Raw genomic sequence first — 18813 nt, 5'->3', positions numbered from 1 at the left:
GTCCATCCACACTCTGTATCATGCCAGAACCAGGAAGCTGTTAAGAGCCTTAGACTACATCAAAAAGGAATCTCTCCTTGGTGGTGTTCTACAGCTAAGGAAATCAGAAAATTTACCACTGTAGCTGCACACAACAGTCTCAATTAGGACTTTCCAGGATTAGGTTTTCTTTTCTTTTTTATAGTCCCTTTGGAAGCTTTTCTTGAAAATTCAAATTTGGCTCAAATTGTTCTGCTGCCAATTTCTAAATATATAATTATTCTTGTCAGAATCCCAGAGGGACAGGCAAAAGAAGTCAGAGTAAAGCTTAAAATGAACATGGGGCTAAATGTGCAAGAAGCCACCAGCCTAAACTATCCATAGTTCTGTGCAGCCTCAGATATTAGTGAAATCTTGGAAGACCTTTCATTTTGGAAGAGAAGCTGTATCTCTGACCTTTGGTATAAATGAGAAGCAATCCAGCAGCTTTTTTCTCATCACCCTATCAGGTACCCTGATTGCAGCATGACCCATGTGTGGCAAATGTTACCAAACCTCTTTATATTTCCTAATAGCTGAGAAAAAAACATAACAAGTGGCATTGACTTTGAAAATCAATGCAGAAATGAAGTCTATACTATTGATAAAAATCACAGCAAGCAGCTCTCACTATTAAGCAAAAGTTATATTTTACTGAGGGAGCAGGCAGTCAAGTCGTGTGAACTAAACACCAAGATCTGTGATCTGAGAAGACCTCATTTTGAGTGGCTGAGCTGTCTTCCTGGGCTGACCAGGCAGAGAGCCAGCTGAAGTTTGGTTGGTCGACTCTTCCAATACAGACTGAAAGTAGAGGTACAAGTGAAGGTGAAGATGAACAACAGAAAACCATCTACCTTGTAGGGTTCACTGAAAAGGGAGTAACTCGAATTAAATGCGCCATCATCCTGCTGAGTTTCCTGATTTCTTCTTTCTCGTTCTTTCCTCCGTAACACATTTCTATCTGGTTCATAGACGCTGCATCAGGAGAAAGAAAAGAGAACAACCACATAGGAAAAAGTTAAAGGCTAAAGCCCAAACATTCCCCTGAGTGCAGAAGTCTGGGTCATGGACAAATGGTGATGATAAGAACATGGATCAGATTAAAGCCAGTCTAATCAAGCAGTATGAGCTTGGGTGTCTGATAATTACATTCTTCAGGAGCAAAAGAAAATCCTTAGGACAAGTTCCAACCAGTACTAGACCTCTCTGCCTGATATGTAAAACAGGAAATATCTAAGCAATTTTGACAGGAGAAGACTGAAAGTAATCTTAAGGCAGACAGTAATTACAGTGATGTGTAAATAGAAATTATGAGCATATTTCCTCTTAAGACATAGACTCTGAGTGTTATATGGGAATGCTTCTGTTCTTGTCTTTCTTTCTTTTTCTTTTTCTTTTTTTCTTTTTTTTTTTTTTTTTTTTTTGCATGGCTGTGTTTCTGTAGTGATTCTTTCATTAACTAGCTCCCTAAAGAGCTGTTAAAACTCCATGCTGCAGTGGTTTTCACAGTTATGAGCCTTCTTCTGATCTCTGCTAATCAGTCAAGTCGTCAAACTACTCCTGAATCAATTCTTCCTTCTGATATATTTGACACTATCACTCCTAACTATGAAAAATGTGCCAGGAGGAAGGGGTGCAGGCAACGAAGGGAGAGAACGGAAATTGAATTATGGTGTGTCATCAAGGATCTCAGCCTTTTTGTTAAAGAAAATTAATATCTATTCTCCCAAAATACAATTATGAAGTGACCAGACACCAGATAACTGGGAGGACTAAGGGAGTGTTCCTTCCCCCTCATAAGGAGGAAATAAAGGGGCTAATTCAACTAATAATAAGGAAGTGACCCGTTTACTGAAGGAAGGAAATACACATGTTTTTTTCAGCTTGGTACATAAAGTAAATCTGGCTCAGTGGAGACAACATAACTGACATGTCCCTCAGAATGAGCACTGTCTTCATTTCCTAGCAGAAGCATTTTAAGTGACCTTGTTCTGCTTAGAGCTCCCACTTGATCTAATGTACAGATGCCTGAGCTGGGAGCCGGGACAACCACCTACTGACTGTGGTTCTCCCATAACCAGCGACATGATGATGGGAAAGCCACACAACCTCTCTGCACCCCAGTGTCTTCATTATAAAACAGGGATGTTTCATGGCGTTGTAAGGTTTAAAGGTGAAGGTAATCTACAAAATGGCTTTGGAATAGCTTTAGGTGCCCAAACTCCAATGTACTGCTTTTAAATGTTGTTAATAATGAAAGGATCTGTGGGTTCATAGAAATATATGAAAGAGTGAGATCCTGTTTTGTCTAGTTTTGTTTTAGCTGAATTGCCATCTTGAGTATAAGAGAATATTTGTGTCATGTAGCTATAGAGGACACAAATAAAATGATCATAAAATAAATATTGCTTATCCTTCTAGCTCTGCCCGGGTGGATAGAATATACTTTAAATTCGCTAAGGGGCAATGCTAAATATGCTTTCAGCAAGGCTGGGAGAACACCTAAGGAATTTCATTTAAATTTAAGATTAGGAAATGTTAAAATACCCAGAACATATCACCTATTAGCATTTTAATTCATCTTTCGTACGTTACCCAAAGTTATTAGATTGGGGAGTCCAACCAGTGACCTTCACATAAACGGAGGCTGCAGCCACAGCCTTACCAAATGAGAGGCTCACAGCTCTGACATTGCGATCACTAAGAACTCTCTGGATGGCTATAGTGATAGTGACTGGCATAAGGGAGGCATAAGATGAAAATGACACTCTTATTCACAGAACCAGGCTTCAAGTTCAAAGAAGAGGCTATGATTGCCTTGCCCTGCTTGTGGACATTTGCAATATGAGACTGCAGCTTTCACACACATTCCATGGATTTCAAATGGAGACTGCTCTGACAACACACGACTCATGCTGTGGATGGGCATGAAGTAGCCTTAACCAAGGGGACAATTCGAGTTTTACTATGAACTTGCTAACTTTAGAACCCAAACCAGCATTTGGCAATCAGAAAAATAAGCTTGCATACCATGCACCGTACTTCTTCCCCTCTCCAGCACACACAGGTATCTGCGAAGCACCAACTATGCAGGACTCCATGCACAGAGACTTCCATAAACATGCTTGCTGCCCTCAGGCAAGGTCAAACCAACCAAATACACAAGACTGGTATGATGCATGAAGTGGCCTTATGTAACATGGAGCAGGCAGGTGGTCATTTAGGATGATTTCAGGACTTCTGAGAGGCCCCCATACCCAAAATAATACCTCCTACATCTGCTGGCTGACGACTGAAATTCCACAACTAGAGAGTCATTCCTCTGGCTTAAGATGTCTTCACCCCTGTAAAAAATGTAGACACCACAAGAAGGGGAAACACTTTAACCTGATCAGCCCTTGGTATCTGAATGTGTATGAGTTTGTCAGCATTTTTGCCAAAGGCCAATGGGAAAGGGCACAGGACATGAGGGTCCAAATATGAGGCATGACAAAAAAAAGGAGGGATGATGTAGAATATAGCAATGAAAACAAATTTATAAACACTGCCTACTCTGCAACATGGCTTAGATGTTTAGCATTAGGCTGAAAGCAAAAATCAATTAGGCAGATATCAGACTTACTGTATTTTCCAGGGTCAGGGAGTAAAAATCACTTAAAAATATGGAGAAGTTGGGAGGTGAGAGGCAAGCTGCTCCTCTTTAACTAAACCTGCTTCATTCCCCAATCCATTTAAAGATAACCAAAAGCACTCCAAGATGCACACCAGTGCTGGCTAAAGTTCTCTAATGAGGTTCTACCTGCATACCCAGCCTATAGCTTCTACTACTAAGAAAGACTGAACACCCTCAGGACCACCTACACATAGTCTACTAATAAAAATGCACTGGCCATTGGAGTGTGTGGGTGACTCAGTTGGTTGAGTCTCTGTCTGACTCTTGATTTCAGCTTAGGGCATGTTCTCATAGTTCATGAGGTTGAGCCCCACATCAGGCTCTGTGCTGATAACATGGAGCCTGCTTGGGATTCATTCTCTCTCTCTCTCTCTCTCTCTCTCTCTCTCTCTGCCCCTCCCCTCACTCTCAAAATAAACAAATAAACAGTTTTTTAAAAATGCACTGGCCATCTTTCACGGGATAGCCATGATGCTTGTGTCATGCAATATCCTCCATGCCACCAGATGAAACCAGAATGATCAAAAATGACAATCATCCCCACCTCCTCCGGAAGAGAGCAAAGGAAACCCAAAAAGAGAGCTAATACGTCTTCAATGCTTTCCCTTTGGTTTCTCTTCCCCAACCTCCACTGAACATTTAACCCTTCCTAACGGTGACCCTCCTGGTTCCTCATCCTTAACTAGAACCACAACCCTTACCTGTCACGTCAAGCCTAGGAAAATGTCACCTGCTTAATGCAAATGTCATTGTAGAGAAAGTCTGGACTTACATGCCCCATCTTTCTCTAAATGTCTGAAATTTTATCTCTTTGGTCAACACTAAATGTTTAACTCATAAAGACCGTATCTTCTTGACAGTAAGTCCACCATTCCACCAATTACCAGTGAAATCTCTGTAGGTACTTACAATTCTGGAGAGTGCTTTTCTCTTGATTTCTCACCATTAAAACTTAGCCCTCTTCCCTTCTCTGCCATTCAAACGATGTAAAGCCCATGTCATTTGCTTTAGAAGCAAAGGAACCTTTCCCCTGACATGCTGAAAGTCAGGTCATCTTCCCTGGGGATGGTCGACTAAAGTTGTAGAGAATTCTTATTCCTGGCATGCCAATAAATACATTAGACTCAGTAAGAGCTTCGTATCATGAGCTGTTTTGTTATTGTTGTTGTTACTAGCAGATGGTAAAATCTCTATCATCTGTAAAGTTATTCCTTATTTCTGTGAAAATTGTAAGAATCACATTCCTCAAATGTATGTCACCAAATGTATTTATTTATTTTGTATGAAAGTGGAGGCAGCCAACTGCTACAGTATTATTTATTATATATTGCAAATGCATAACATACCCAGAAAATGAAGCTTTTTAATCAACTACCTTTAAAAGACTAACTTATTTTCAGAATAAAAAAAATAGCCAGTGAAAAACATAGTAAAAACATTTCTGATCATTGCCCTTTATTTGTTTTTAATCTATAAAATGAGGTAAGTATAGGGTTCAGGGCAAAGCCAATTATGCTGATTAGGGAGGAATAGAAGTCCAAACATGAAATTATCACCATTTCCAAAATTAATGTATCCTTGATCATATGGTAACAGTATGAAACTGAATAATAGCAATACCTTTGTGTCTTATAGTTTCTCCCTTCCACTGGGCTCAAAACGTTTCACACATATGTCCCTTAATTATCCTTACAATGTCCCTTGGAGAAAGACAAGGATGGTAGATATTATTGCTAGGCTACCTTTTTTAAAGATCAAGGGACTCAGTATAAGAGTTCAATCACCAAAACAATGTCATAAAGAAGACATCATGTAGAAGGGACAGCAATGTCAATCCATAGAGGAGGGGCTACCCGGGAGCCAAGAGGTGGACATACTTCCTAAACCCTAAGGTCTACAAGCCCCGTATTAGAAAACAGTGAATGTTTCCCTCACAAAAGCAAAACAGGACAATGAAACATAGGGAAGCTACTTTCCATTCAGAAAGAACTAAAAGGAGAATTCTGGAATAAAGGCTGGGTTGTTATAATTTTTTATAGTCCCAAAAAACAAAAGACAAAAATCAGTTTCTTTCCACAGTATACATGCCAAAAGGATATCCATGTAATACAGAAGAGTGGAATAAAGGACAGGTGAGTGAATTTAAAAATTATAGACTCAAAAGTAAGCCAGCAAAGGCTGCTCATCATTTTCCTCAGATCCTACCCATTCTTCAGCCTGCTCTGGTCTCTGCAGTCTTATTAGAGAGAAAGGTGCTGGAGCTGGAGGGAGCTGCCCCCTCTGCTGAGCTCAAGTTTGACCCAGAAGGCGCAGCTGGCCAGGAGGGACCGACTCTCTTCCCTGTAGCACTGATCCATATGCAGCCTGTTCACATTCGAACAATCGCTGCAAACAAACTGCATTTCCCATGGACGAGGCTTTCAGCCAAGGGGATATGTAGCTAATTACACCCCTTGGCTGGAATCATCATAGTGTTTTCTTCTTTAAAAAAAAAAACAAAACAAAACAAAAAAAAAACATTATCCTACCTACTGGTATGTCTCCAGAGTTGTGGTCTGGGAAACAAGTACATTCAAGGGGAAGAGAGGGAACAATCTCTCACCTATCTGAAGAAAGTTATCATGTTCTCCATGGTTAAAAAATATTCTCCTCTTCATACAGCAGAAATACAATTCACTTCAGTCCAAAAGCATTTCCTGAATGCCATGGTGTTAGATGCAGGGGAGACAATTAGGGCTGTGACTAGCCTTTCCTGCTGCTGAGAAGCTAATGATTCAGAAGACAAGGGGGAGAAGAGGGAAGGGCCCCATTCTATAAGTTTTTTTTTTTTAGAGAGAGAGAAAGGGAGCATGGATGAGTGGGGGAGAGGGGTAGAGGGGGAGAGAAAGAGAGAGAGAGAGAGAGAGAGAGAGAGAGAGAGAGAGAATTTTCTGCAGGCTCCACACTCAGTGCTGGGCAGGGGTCTATTCTAAGCAGAGAATGCTGACATCGTGTGGCTAGGGCACTGCAGAAGGGAGCACAGGGAATCTGGAGCGCTTCATGAAAGAGACTCCTTTGAGTTGGGTCTTGAGAAAAGGGCAGGTGGAGGACAGTGAAGGGAAGAAAGGCTTAAAAGTACAAGGTACATAAATTACTATTAAGTGGCCTTTGAGAGGGTTTGGAAGAGGTGACTCTTGCCCTCCCAACACCATCCTACTTCTTTATCCAGCTGGAATTCCACATTTAAAGTTTCATTTGTTTGGTTTGCTCCACTGCTACTCTGTCATTTCTACCTTACCCCAAATAAGTTTATCTGATCCTTACTGAAGCAGGTTTGGTTTGGAGTGAATAAATGAAGGGTGGATAAAGGGAAGAATACAGTTTGTATCAGGGCAGGCCTTGAACACCCTGACCACAGAGAAGACAACCTTTTCAATCGTGGGACGCTTAAAGTCCTTGGAAAACATGCTAACCTGCCCCTGGGGTGTGCACTGGCAGCCACAGGGGCAAATAGGAAGAAGAAAAGGCATTAAGTGGAGAGACGAATGTGTCACAGAAACTCTCCTGATCTTTGGAGCAGTAGCATATACAACGGTGCATAATTAAAGAAACTTAATCAAATGCTGCAAAATAATAACTGCTTTACACTTAACGAGTCAAACTAATTATCATCTCTTGTTATTTATAAAGCAAATGATAGAAGATTAGTAATCCCTTAAGTCCGAGAAAAGCAAGATTACAGAAGTATACTTGCAAATTCCTTCCTTAATCTATAGACAGAGCTGGGAGACTGAAAGACAGGAAGGTAGTCAGAGAGTGCGCAGGTGAGAGAAGCAAGTCAGGCAGAGAAAAGGTGGGTTGGAATCAGAGCTTGGTGAAGAGGCAAGGATCCTCCAATGAGAGTTCTTCAAGGCCTTGAACTGTTGTAGCTGTGGTGCTGGCACCAGGAGGTGGGGGGTGGGGAGGATGATGGTGGTAGTGGTGGTGATGATGGGGTTGGGGTGGTGATGATGAGGTGGTAGGGGGAATGATGGTGATGGTGATAATGGGGGTGGGGGTGGTGATGACAGGGGTGGTGGGGGCGCTGGTAATAAGAAGGGCTGTGGGGGAAGTGGAAGGGGGTGAGGTGTTGGGGGTGGTAATAATAATGATGGGGGTGTGGATCGGGGTGATAGTAGTAAGAAGGGGTGGGGGGAAATGGGAAGGGATGGGGTGTTGAGGGAGCAGTAATGGGGAGCAGGGTGGTGATGGTGGTGGTAAGAGTGGTAGAGGTGGTGTGCTGGGAAGATGGGCTGGAGGGTGGTGGGAAGGGGTGGGGTGGCAGGGGGTAGTGGTGGTGAGAATTGTGGTGAGGTCGGCAGTTAAAGATCTGCTGAGAAGAGAGGACTGGTCAACGGTGAATACAATAAACCCTTAAATCCTGAAGAACATCACTCTGCCCTGCTCACTTATACTAGGCTTCTTTTTGAGTCAAGTAATTTCAGTTCTCACACCTGTTCCCTCCATTTTCCCCAACAGCATTACACCACTAACTTGCCATCAGCTTTGTAAGTATGACCCGCAATATTATTTCTACCATAGGTACCTTGAAAAGGTCAGTCCAATCTTACTTGTTTGTCTCTGATCACAAAGGTGATTCAGAGACTCTCTTTGAGAGCATTTATAGATCTCTTCCTCAGGGCTGCCAATCTGTTCTACAAGAATGGGAGAAGAACTGAAGATGGTTTGTGCCGTAATCACTTGTCCTATACGACAGCTTTGGTGAAACTAGGAAAGAGAAGGGAGTCACAAAAATAATGAACACCCACAGACAAATGTAGCCGACAAATATTCCAAAGAAAACTATCCTTTTGGGATAATCTATAACACCTTACCAAACCCACCAGGCCCATATTAAATTTTGCTAATAACAACAACTACCCTCTAATACTACATGCAGCCACTGCATGAAGCACTTTACATACATTTCACTGAGTAGTCTTCAAAACCCCAAGAGACATTATCCCCATCAACCACTGAAGAAACATGAGGCTCTAAGTTTAACTAACTTGTACAAGTCCCATAGCCAGTGAGCGACAATGTTGGGGTCTGAAGCCAGGCAGTCTGGCACCAGAGAATGAGTTCTTAGACTATGCTCCACTGGCTCCCCAGGGAACCTACTTACTGACAGACTTTGACAAATGGTATCCCCATCTTTTGCTAGTAACTGCCAGGCAGAAGGGTGTTAATTTTCATATCATGACAATTTGAGTTCATTCTTCTAAGATCTGCTAAGTTTCCTTGGTTGATAAGCATCAACTTTCAGAACTCTTGTAAAACTTATAAAATATAAGTGAGATAAGCAATTCAAATGAGTTACAACTAGCAATTAACTAATACACCAGTCCCTGAACTCTGTACAGTGAATTACTTAAAAATTGTGGAACACCATAATTAGTGCATTTTGTAATGGCACTAACAAAGACAAGCTGCTTCTGCACTACGGTACTGGACGCTCATCTGTTCTCTACTGACCATTTAGTGAGTCCTAACTCCATTTCTAACTCGGTGGAAATGATAACTGTTCCAAATCTCTCTCGTAAATACCCTCCAGTGAGTTTTTAGAGAGATGACAGATAAATGACAGCTTTGTATTTCCAAGGGTTAAATGCTTTTCCTGAGGGATCTTAAGTCTTGCTGCCATGAGAACAAGTGTCAGGTTCTAATGGAATTGTTCCATTATAAATAAACCAGCAGGTTGTATGATAAGCAGCTTTCAAAGAGGCTCTCCATATAGGATAAACAGAGAAGTTAATCTGAGTTTCTTAACAGGACCTTTTTCCTTTACAATATAAAAGTGCCTTGAGATGAAGCAATTACTCTGATTTACCATCTTCTCCTTGTTAGAATATAAAGATGCAGTGGAGCTTCACAAAAGCAGCAGTAACTTAACCAAATGAGACTCACCTGCAAAGTCCCTACTATGCTATTTCAAAGAGCTCACTTCTAGACAGCAGCAGCACAGAACAGCCATCAATCATGGGTGTCCATTATTAGAAGGATGCTTACTCCCAGGGCTTTTCATGTCAGAGCCAATAAATTACTTTTCCTGCACAAAATACCGTTACTTCATTTTCACTTTACAGTATAAGTTTCTAAACTTCCACTCCTAGGAATTTTAATGCCATCTATAAGGAAGAGTCATATTTCATATCATGCCTATGTTTTAACCATGATGCCCTTCCATACAATCTCTGTGTGGCCACTCAGGGTCATGGATGTGATCAGAGGGCAGAAGGGTGGCCAAGTCCTCTTATATAACTTCTTACTATCAGTTGGGTCAGGCTTTTGGACATAGAAAGTCCTGAGACCCTGTACATCAGCCATTAAAAAATGGCCCCTGTTCTTCCTGAATCCAACTGCTCAACTTCTTTTCTTCCCAGAACCACCAATGACATACACTATCTGGTTGAAATGGGATTTCTGAAAAGGAGCAAGAGTTAACTTGAGCCACTTCCATCTGTTGAGCTGAATTAATTTACCTGTGAGGTACAGAACTAGCCCTAGGCTAGAATGAAAACAAACAGAGCTAACTTTAAGGAAAGGAAGAATTAAAGGGATATGCATGTCCTCAAATACCTTCTGATGTCTAAGCAATCTGACAGATCAACCATTAGAGTCTTCCATGTAGGAAACACAAATGGCAACCACTATAATAGATCTATTAATTTATCTGAGAGGGAAAGAGACCTGTTTTGAAGATAAGAAGGACCTATTCTAGTACAGGGCAGTTTATGGGCTTAGCTAGAAGTCTTGGTGGGTAAAGGGAGGAGGGAAGAGGAATGTATGACAGAAATCCTCAGTATCTGAATGAGAACACAGAACCACTGAGAGGATGGAGCTTCTATGTCACGAGGAAATCAGATCCGGGGCATGAGACCTGGGCTCAGTTCCTCGGTCAAAGAGAAACAGAAGGCAACAGGCAGATGCTCCCTCAACTTCCCATCCTCCAACCTTTCTCACCTCACCAACCCTTTCCTCCTCACTGCTCTCGAAGGTGAGTCCTTTCTCCTCCCCAGGCTGACTCTCCCACTTGGACTCTGAAGCCTACTGCCCCCTCCCCACCTTCCCACAGATACCATTTTCTCCTACTTAGTCACCATCTTGGTTTCCACTGGGTTTTTTTTTTTTCATCAGCTAATAAACCCATTCAAGGTCCTCCTATCTTCTAAAAAAGAAAATGACAAGTTCTCCCTGACCTTCTGTCATCTTTTTGCTGTTGCTCTCCATCAGCAACCATTTTCTGCAGAGCCATCCACACTTGTCTCTCTCCAATTCCTGGTTTTTCTAAACCCATGTGATCTGGCTCTGCTCTTCACAGCAAGGTCACAACTCCCCCACTAGGCATCCACTCCCCAACCTCCCACACAGCCACCACTGCTTTAGAGAAACTTTGTTCCCTAGGATCTGTGGAAATGTATACTCGTGATTCACCTCCTGGGCTACTCCTGAGTATGCTGTGCATGTTTCTACTCCTATGCCACTCCTTTAGAATTTGTTGCCACTCAGGGTTATGGGTAAGACCTTGTGTCTAGGCCTGGTCTCTTCTCATGTGACAGTCTTCCTGGTGATATCATTCATATCCTTCCCTTCAGGTGCCATCTTTATACTGGTGACATGCAAGGCTCTAAGACTTATCTATATCTCTCTTCTCAGCTCCAGAACCAATTATGCAACCATCCACCAGACTTTCTCAAGTCATGTTTCCCACAGTTACACAGAGCCCAGAAAGTCTACACATGGCTCATTGCCACTCCCTGACCCCAGCCTCTGCCTCCATTCTGTTGCTTGTGTTGGTGGATGGCACCACTACCCACATAGCTGTTTGGGTCAGAAATATGAGCATCTAGTCAATCCCCAGGTCCTGTCAATATCACTCAAATTTGTCCAAAGGTCTCCTCCAAGCTGCCTCCCCAGTCTAGGCCACCACTGGCTCTCTCTCGTAGCCCACAGAGTGCATCCCAAAGGGTCTCCTGGTTGTTCTTCCTGTCATCTGTTCCTCCACAGTAAAGTGATGTTCCCTAAAATAGCAGTTTGATCAGTCACTGTTCTGCTCCATCCTCCCTTGGACAGAATCCAAATCTGGCATCCATGCCCTGCAGGGCTTGGTCCCTGTTTCTCTCTCCAGTGTTGGCCCAAATCTCCCCTAATCTCTACACTATGGCCTCTCTTTGAGCCCAGGGATATGTTTGCCACCTGCCTACCTCCTCCTGATCCTGAAGCTCTCAATTTAGTGATGCTTCCTTCTCAGAAACATTCCCTGATGCCTTCAACAGACCCAAGTCCTGACCAGTCCTGACCTTCATGTGTCCTACATAGAACCCTACATTCTGCCCCCAATCACATTTCTTACACAAATTATCTGAATCCTCCATTACATGGTTAGCTCCACAGAGGAGGAACTGTGTCTACTTTCTGTAAAACTGTATTCCCAGAACCTAGAACGCTGCGTAGCACAGAGTAGGCACTGAAAATAATACTCAAAATACTTTAAAAATACACAATAAAATGATTTAAAAAATTTTCCTTATTCCTTATCAAAATTTAGTCTGTATACATACCATAATTTGAAAAAACAGAATACAAATCCATTCAGATTCTGGGTCTTAAAATGTTCCTTCTGGTTGTAGAGCATAACAATGGGAATCATATTAATAGTAATAGTGGGCAACTGTTTGGTGCTGGAAAGTTCTGGTATTTTATTATCCCTCTCAACAAACCTGCTATGTAACCCTTATTTATGAAAAACACAGAATTGTAATAAATAAACATGCAAATATAAAAATGAAACAAAATCTATGTGCCATAAACATTCTTCTCTTCATTTTACAGATAAATGCCTGTCTTCAATGGAGAAATGAGACTTGGAAAATTTAAATGATTTGCCTAAATAGTAACTGTTAGAATCAAATTCTAAGTTCCACAGAAGTCCTGGATATTATAAAACTGAAGTGTTTTAGAAACATATTTTTTTATTCAAAGAAATTAATTAACACTTACTATAAACCCAACACCAGCTAGACACGAAAATATATCCATGGCCCTGCCTCGACAGAGACTCTCAGGGACATTTTTCTAACTTACCACCGTGAAAGTTCTATAGTCAATTAAGCTTGAGTTAGAGGAAGATGTTAAGAATTTTGAATTATTTGAACTCTATAGTTCTATAATTCATTAGGTGCTAGTGACAGTAAAGATGATTAATTCTAAATATCCATATAACACAGTGTCAGAAAACCAGGGGGTCTTCCTATGGTTGATGTATCATTCACAAGTTCCCAATTTTAATTAGACATGTAATCTATCATACAAATATTTTATTAGATCCTAGAAGATTAGGCATATTATATATTATGGAGCTGCCTATACATGATGATAATTATCACCATTCTTTAAGAAATGTTGTAAAGGGGACACTCATACATATTCTGACAACATATTTGCTTCATGTTATCTTAAAATGTCTTTATCCCTCCTCCCCTTCTCCTTTCCTCTCTTCCCTCACTCCTTACTCTTTCTATCTCTTTTAATGTTTCCAATATACAACCGTAAACAAGAGAGTAAATCCAACGTCACAGGAAATATAGGCAATTCTGTGGTATTAAGATAAAGTTATTGTGAAGAAAGCCTAGGAAGAAGGTTCTTCTTCCTCAAAATGCTGTGCCCAGAAAAAGGTTGGGCAGTTTGTGGCACATAATAGAAGAAAGGACTTGGAGAATAAGCATTTGACTTCTCTCCTCATCTTGGTTCTCTGGCAATTCAAAATCAATTAGCCTCTGCTGTGTCAGGAGGATTCTATTCTGTGGGTTTCCATCTTGATTGTCCAGCTTTCTGAGTCCCTAGGGGTCTCTTTCCACTAAATTTTAGGGTCCACACCTCTCAGAATTAGCTGAGAACAATACCTGACTGACAGTAGGCACTCAGCTACCATTTGTTGCTTGAAGGGATGGATGGCTGAATCACCAGTGTTCATTTTCACTCAACCCCTCTTTCACTGAATAACCAATAAGAAAAAACAGTACTGTAAGTAGACTTACCTGGTCTTCTCAGGACAGTAAACATATGCTATGATACATAAAGGCCTTTCAGGTACATTCTGAAAGCAGCAGCCTCAAAGAGTTAATAAAGCTAGGTTTTTTATCAAATAATTTTTTAAATGACTGGCATAAAGAAACATGGAAGTGTCATATTGTCCCTTTGGAATTAAAAGTCTACATGCATTAATATAAGATACTGTAATATCTCAATGGGAAATCTACCTGAAAGTTATTGAACTTAAAGCTTTCTTGACTAAAAAGCTAATGATTCAGAGTTAACTTGGAATGATAGTAAAGGGAAGACATGGGGCACCTGGGTGGCTCACTCAGTTGAGTGTCCAACTTCAGCTCAGATCATGATCTCACAATTCATGAGTTTGAGCCCCACGTTGGGCTCGCTGCTGTCAGCACAGAGCCAGCTTCAGATCCTCTGTCCTCTTCTCTCTCTACCCCTCCCTGCTCATGCTTTGTCTCTCAAAAATAAACATGAAAGAAAGAAAGAAAGAAAGAAAGAAAGAAAGAAAGAAAGAAAAGGGAAGACATAGCAAAACCTCCCATTGAACAAGAAGAATACTTCCTACCTCTGGGCTACAACTTCCAAGGATCCTCCACTACTTTCAAAGATATTAATATTGGGCCAAGAATGAGGAGACCCAGGTAAGGTCCAGCCATAGACAGGTTAAGACCTATTTTATGCCTTAGCAGGGTTACTAAAACCAATACATACACTGTTCACTGGTTGTAAGAAGCAAATGAAATCACGAACGAAGAATTCCTTAAAAATGTTAAAGTGCTCTGCCAAGGTGAAATATTATTAATGCCTGGAAAGAAGGTGATTAAAATACCCACTATACAGAAAGAAACACCACTCCCTATCCATCACAGGCTGTCATTAAATATTGACTTTGACCCAAGGATTTCATATTTAGGAATATACCATTCATATTTAGGATGTCACTGCAGCATTATTTAAACTGCAAAACAAAAACAAATTTAAAGTCAATTAAGTATAATTCTTTAGAGACTGGTTAAAATTTATGGTATTTCATACAGTGGAAGACTATGCCACCATTGGATGGAGGGGATCTAATGTAAAGACATGGAAAAGTATCTAAGACATACATATTAAGTGAAAAGAATAAGCTGTAGAAGAACATGGATGATATAATCTCTTTTACATAAAATAACATGTGTGCTTTTAAAGACATTTGAAAATCTTAAAATAGTTATCTCTGAAGTGAATGAAGTGGCAGGGGGTGGAAAGTCTTCTGTATAGTTTGGATGTTTTACAAGCACATTACTTTTTTAATACAAATCATTATATTTTTAAAATATTGACAGTTTTAATTTGCTTTCCCTTTCTATCTATAAACATGCAAAATGTAAAGTTAAGGCAATGATTAGTAAATATAGCACAGGTTTATATGCGACTCTCTCCAAGGATCCGGGCCCCCTTACCAGTCCAAGCGTATTTTCTCCACACACACCCCCCACACCTCCTCCCCAAGGATGAACTAAACAGATCTCTCCACAAACCTAACCTGTAGACTTTAATTCAACCAAACTCCACGTTGATCAAGGACTTCCTGAATCTGTCAACAATTACCCTGGACTTACACATACCAAACAAACAGCCAAACAAATCACCATAGTCATCCTACTAGCATCTAACTGCATTTACAGTTTCAGACAAATAATCTGCATAATCCCCAGGGATAACTCAGAAACACCAGGTCATTTGATACCAGGTATGGAAACATTTCTTTATGAACTCAACTTGCCCACAGCTCCAGAGAGATACAGAACCTCAATACGACAAATCTGAGTACAGAGGTGTCTGAGACTTTCAATTTATAGGAGAATAACAATTTACCTCAAAGGTAGAGGCAATCTGCTGAATTGCCAAAGCCCTCCCAAGAACTCTGAATTCCACTCTCCTGGCTACAAATTGATTAATTGTCCATCCTGCTCCCTTGTCCACTCCATTCCCCTCCAAATCTCTCCTCTCTTATACTTGCATTAGCACTCTCTTGACTTTTTGTGTCAGACTGTCTCCTCATCTCTCATCTAGTCTAACTTTGCTTGCTGTTTGAGAAATAGTATTTATTAACTATTTTTTTAAGCTAGTAATAACGTTGGAATTTTAGATAAAACGAATTGTTCTTCAGATTATAATACTCATTTCTTTCAAGTATTTATATTTTAAGCAGTCATCTCTGGCTAGTATTTACATATTATAAAACAAGGAAATTATCATTAATAAATGTAATATCTCTTAATATTAATATTAGGCATATTATGTATTCTTAAACATTAAAGGCTATGACTAATAGCATCTTCTTATACTAGGAAAATATTGGTAATTCTGCAAATTCAATGTGCCATTTTCTATCCATGTCAATTATTTTATCAGGCTCATTAAACTCACAAGAGGATAAATAATAAATACATAACAATTGCACATCATCGTTAATAATTAAAGAAATGCAAAGAAAGCCAAAGTGAAACAATTTTTACCTATCCAATTAGAGAAATAATTTTAAGTGAGTTAAAAATTAATATTCAATTCTGGTAAGTGTTGGGTGACATGTGGCTGGAGGAAGCCTAGATCAGAACCAAGTTCCAGAAAACAATTCTGCATTTTGTAACACATATTCAGAACCTTGCTAATATCTCCCTAGGAATATGTCCAAAGGAAACTGTCAGAAATGCAGAGATTTATGTAGATGAATTTTCATCAGAGAATTGTATACAAGATGGGGAACTAGAAACAACCTGATGTGCAAAAGTCAGAAAATAAATAAATCATAATTTACTGTAGCCATTAAAACTCCTGTATTTCAATAATACTTAGTGATGTAGGAAATACTCATAATGTAATGTTAAATGGGAAAAAAAAACAGGATAAAAATTACATAAGCAAATGATCAAAGTTTTGTTAAATTATACAAAAGTGTGTGTGTGTATGCGCACACACATACATATATACATAGAAAAAAATCTAAAAGAATACCAAGATGTTAATGTTGGTTATTCCTGAGAAACAGAAGAAATAAAATGTTCTTTTTCCTTTGTTTTTAGTTGGTATGTTTGACTCTTCACACTATTCATACACATTAGGATGGCTACTCTAAAAAAAAGAAAATAACAAATGTTGGTGAGGGTGTGGAGAAACTGGAACCCCGTGCATGTTGTTGATGAGAATGTAAAATGGGTACAGATTCATTAGAAAACTGTATGGCATTTTACCCCCCAGTGGATCTTGAGAAACTTAACAGAAGACGATAGGGGAAGGGATGGGGGAAAAAAAGTTACAGAGAGGGAGGGAGGCAAACCATAAGGGCCTCTTAAATACAGAGAAAAAGGGGACGGCTCATGGGAGGGTGGGGAAGAGGGGAAAGTGGGTGATGGGCACTGAGAAGGGCACTTGTTGGGATGAGCACTGGATGTTGTATGGAAGCCAATCTGACAATAAATTATATTAAAAAATAAAAAATTTTTAAAAATGAAGGTACACAGTTGTGATACTGAAAAAAAAATAGTATGGCAGTTCCTCAAAAAGTTGAAAATAGAATTACAATATTTTGTAATTGAAAGCAAGGTCTCAAAGAGATATCTGTATACACATGTTCATAGCAGCATTAGTCATAACACCCGAGAGGTGGAAACAACCCAAATGACAAATGACTGGATAAACGATGTGGTGTATACATATCATGGAGTTTATCCAGCCTTATAAGGAAGCAATTCTGACACTCGACATATACAACAATGTTATCATCTAAACTGTGTCCCTCCTAAATTCATACACTGAAGCCCTAATGTCTAGTACCTCAAAATGTGACTATATTTGAAGGCAGGGCCTTTAAGGAGGTGATTCAATTAAAATGAGTCATTAGCATGGGTCCTAATTCAATTTGACTGGTGTTCTTATAAGAGAAGGAAATTTGGATTCACAAGAGAGACACCAGGGATGACTGTGCATAGGGAAAAGACCACGTGAAGAGGCCATAAGACAGAAACCATTTGCAAGCTAAGGAGAGAGGCCTCAGAACAAACCAACCTGCTGACGTTTTGATCTTGGAATTCCAGCCTTCAGGACTGTGAGAAAATAAATTTCTGCTAAGCCACCCAGTCTGTGGTGTTTTGTTACATGATCCTAGCAAAGTAATACATACAACATGGAAGCCCTTGAGGATGTTATGCTAAGTGAATGAGCCAATCACAAAAAGGCAAATACTGTATGATTCCACTTGTATGAAGTACCTAGAGTAGTCAAATTCAGAGACAGAAAGCAGAGGGTGGTTGCCAAAGGCTGGGGGAGGGACAAAGTTTCAGTTTTGCAAGATAGAAACAGTTCTGGAGATCTGCTGCACTTAACATTACCGAACTGTACACTTAAAAATGGTAAAAATGGTAGATTTATGTTACATGTATTTTACTATATAATCTAAGACAAAAGAAAGTAGCAATCTGACTTTTAAAAATTATTTCACAATTATAGATATTATACATATTTTATTAACATTTAAGATAACAAAATATTATCTATTTAATTCACGTCACCAGTTATTGATAGAATAACAGTATTTTAGAAGTTCACCCTAATCTTGCTCCCATGCAGTCCTTCCCATCTGCAGTAAATAGCAACTGCATTCTTCCAATTGGCCAAAAACCCTTGGAATCTCCCTCATATAAGAAAGGGGAGGAAGCTAGAATGACCTATGCAATCCATGTGATGATGGGTTAGAGCTGGAGGCAACAGACTGAAGTTAGCTTCAAATTAATATATATGCAAATGGAAACATATAGAGATATTTATAAATATGTGTGTATATATGTATGTGTGTGTGTGTGTGTGCGCATGCGTACCTTGCTCTGTCAGCTGAGTGGGCCCAGAAACATCAATACCCCAGTGGCAACAAGCATGGCTAGCATTCAGATCTTGGTTTCCAACACCATTGTCCAAAGAAAGGAACCAGGGCTACTTGAAGAAATGGCTCATTTTTGGACTAGCACAGAAAATACACAAGATAGGGCAGAACCAACTTGTATCACTAGAAAGCA

At 40.0% G+C, this 18813-nt stretch overlaps 1 protein-coding gene across 6 annotated transcripts in view; it reads right to left on the bottom strand.

Annotated features, from left to right (window-relative positions):
• The window catches only part of AFF3 (ALF transcription elongation factor 3), a 565834-nt gene that overhangs the window by 435127 nt on the left and 111894 nt on the right, over positions 1-18813 (bottom strand). For all 6 annotated transcript variants that reach the window (XM_049650171.1, XM_049650172.1, XM_049650173.1 and 3 more), the window contains exon 3: positions 873-993. In XM_049650171.1, coding sequence (XP_049506128.1) covers positions 873-993 — 121 coding nt within the window. The remainder of the gene's footprint in view (positions 1-872; positions 994-18813) is intronic.

This window comes from Panthera uncia (genome assembly GCF_023721935.1).
Source record: "Panthera uncia isolate 11264 chromosome A3 unlocalized genomic scaffold, Puncia_PCG_1.0 HiC_scaffold_11, whole genome shotgun sequence".
Classification (NCBI taxonomy): Eukaryota; Metazoa; Chordata; class Mammalia; order Carnivora; family Felidae; genus Panthera; species Panthera uncia.
The sequence above is the reverse complement of the archived record's forward strand: the minus strand, read 5'-3'. Positions and strand labels throughout refer to the sequence as shown.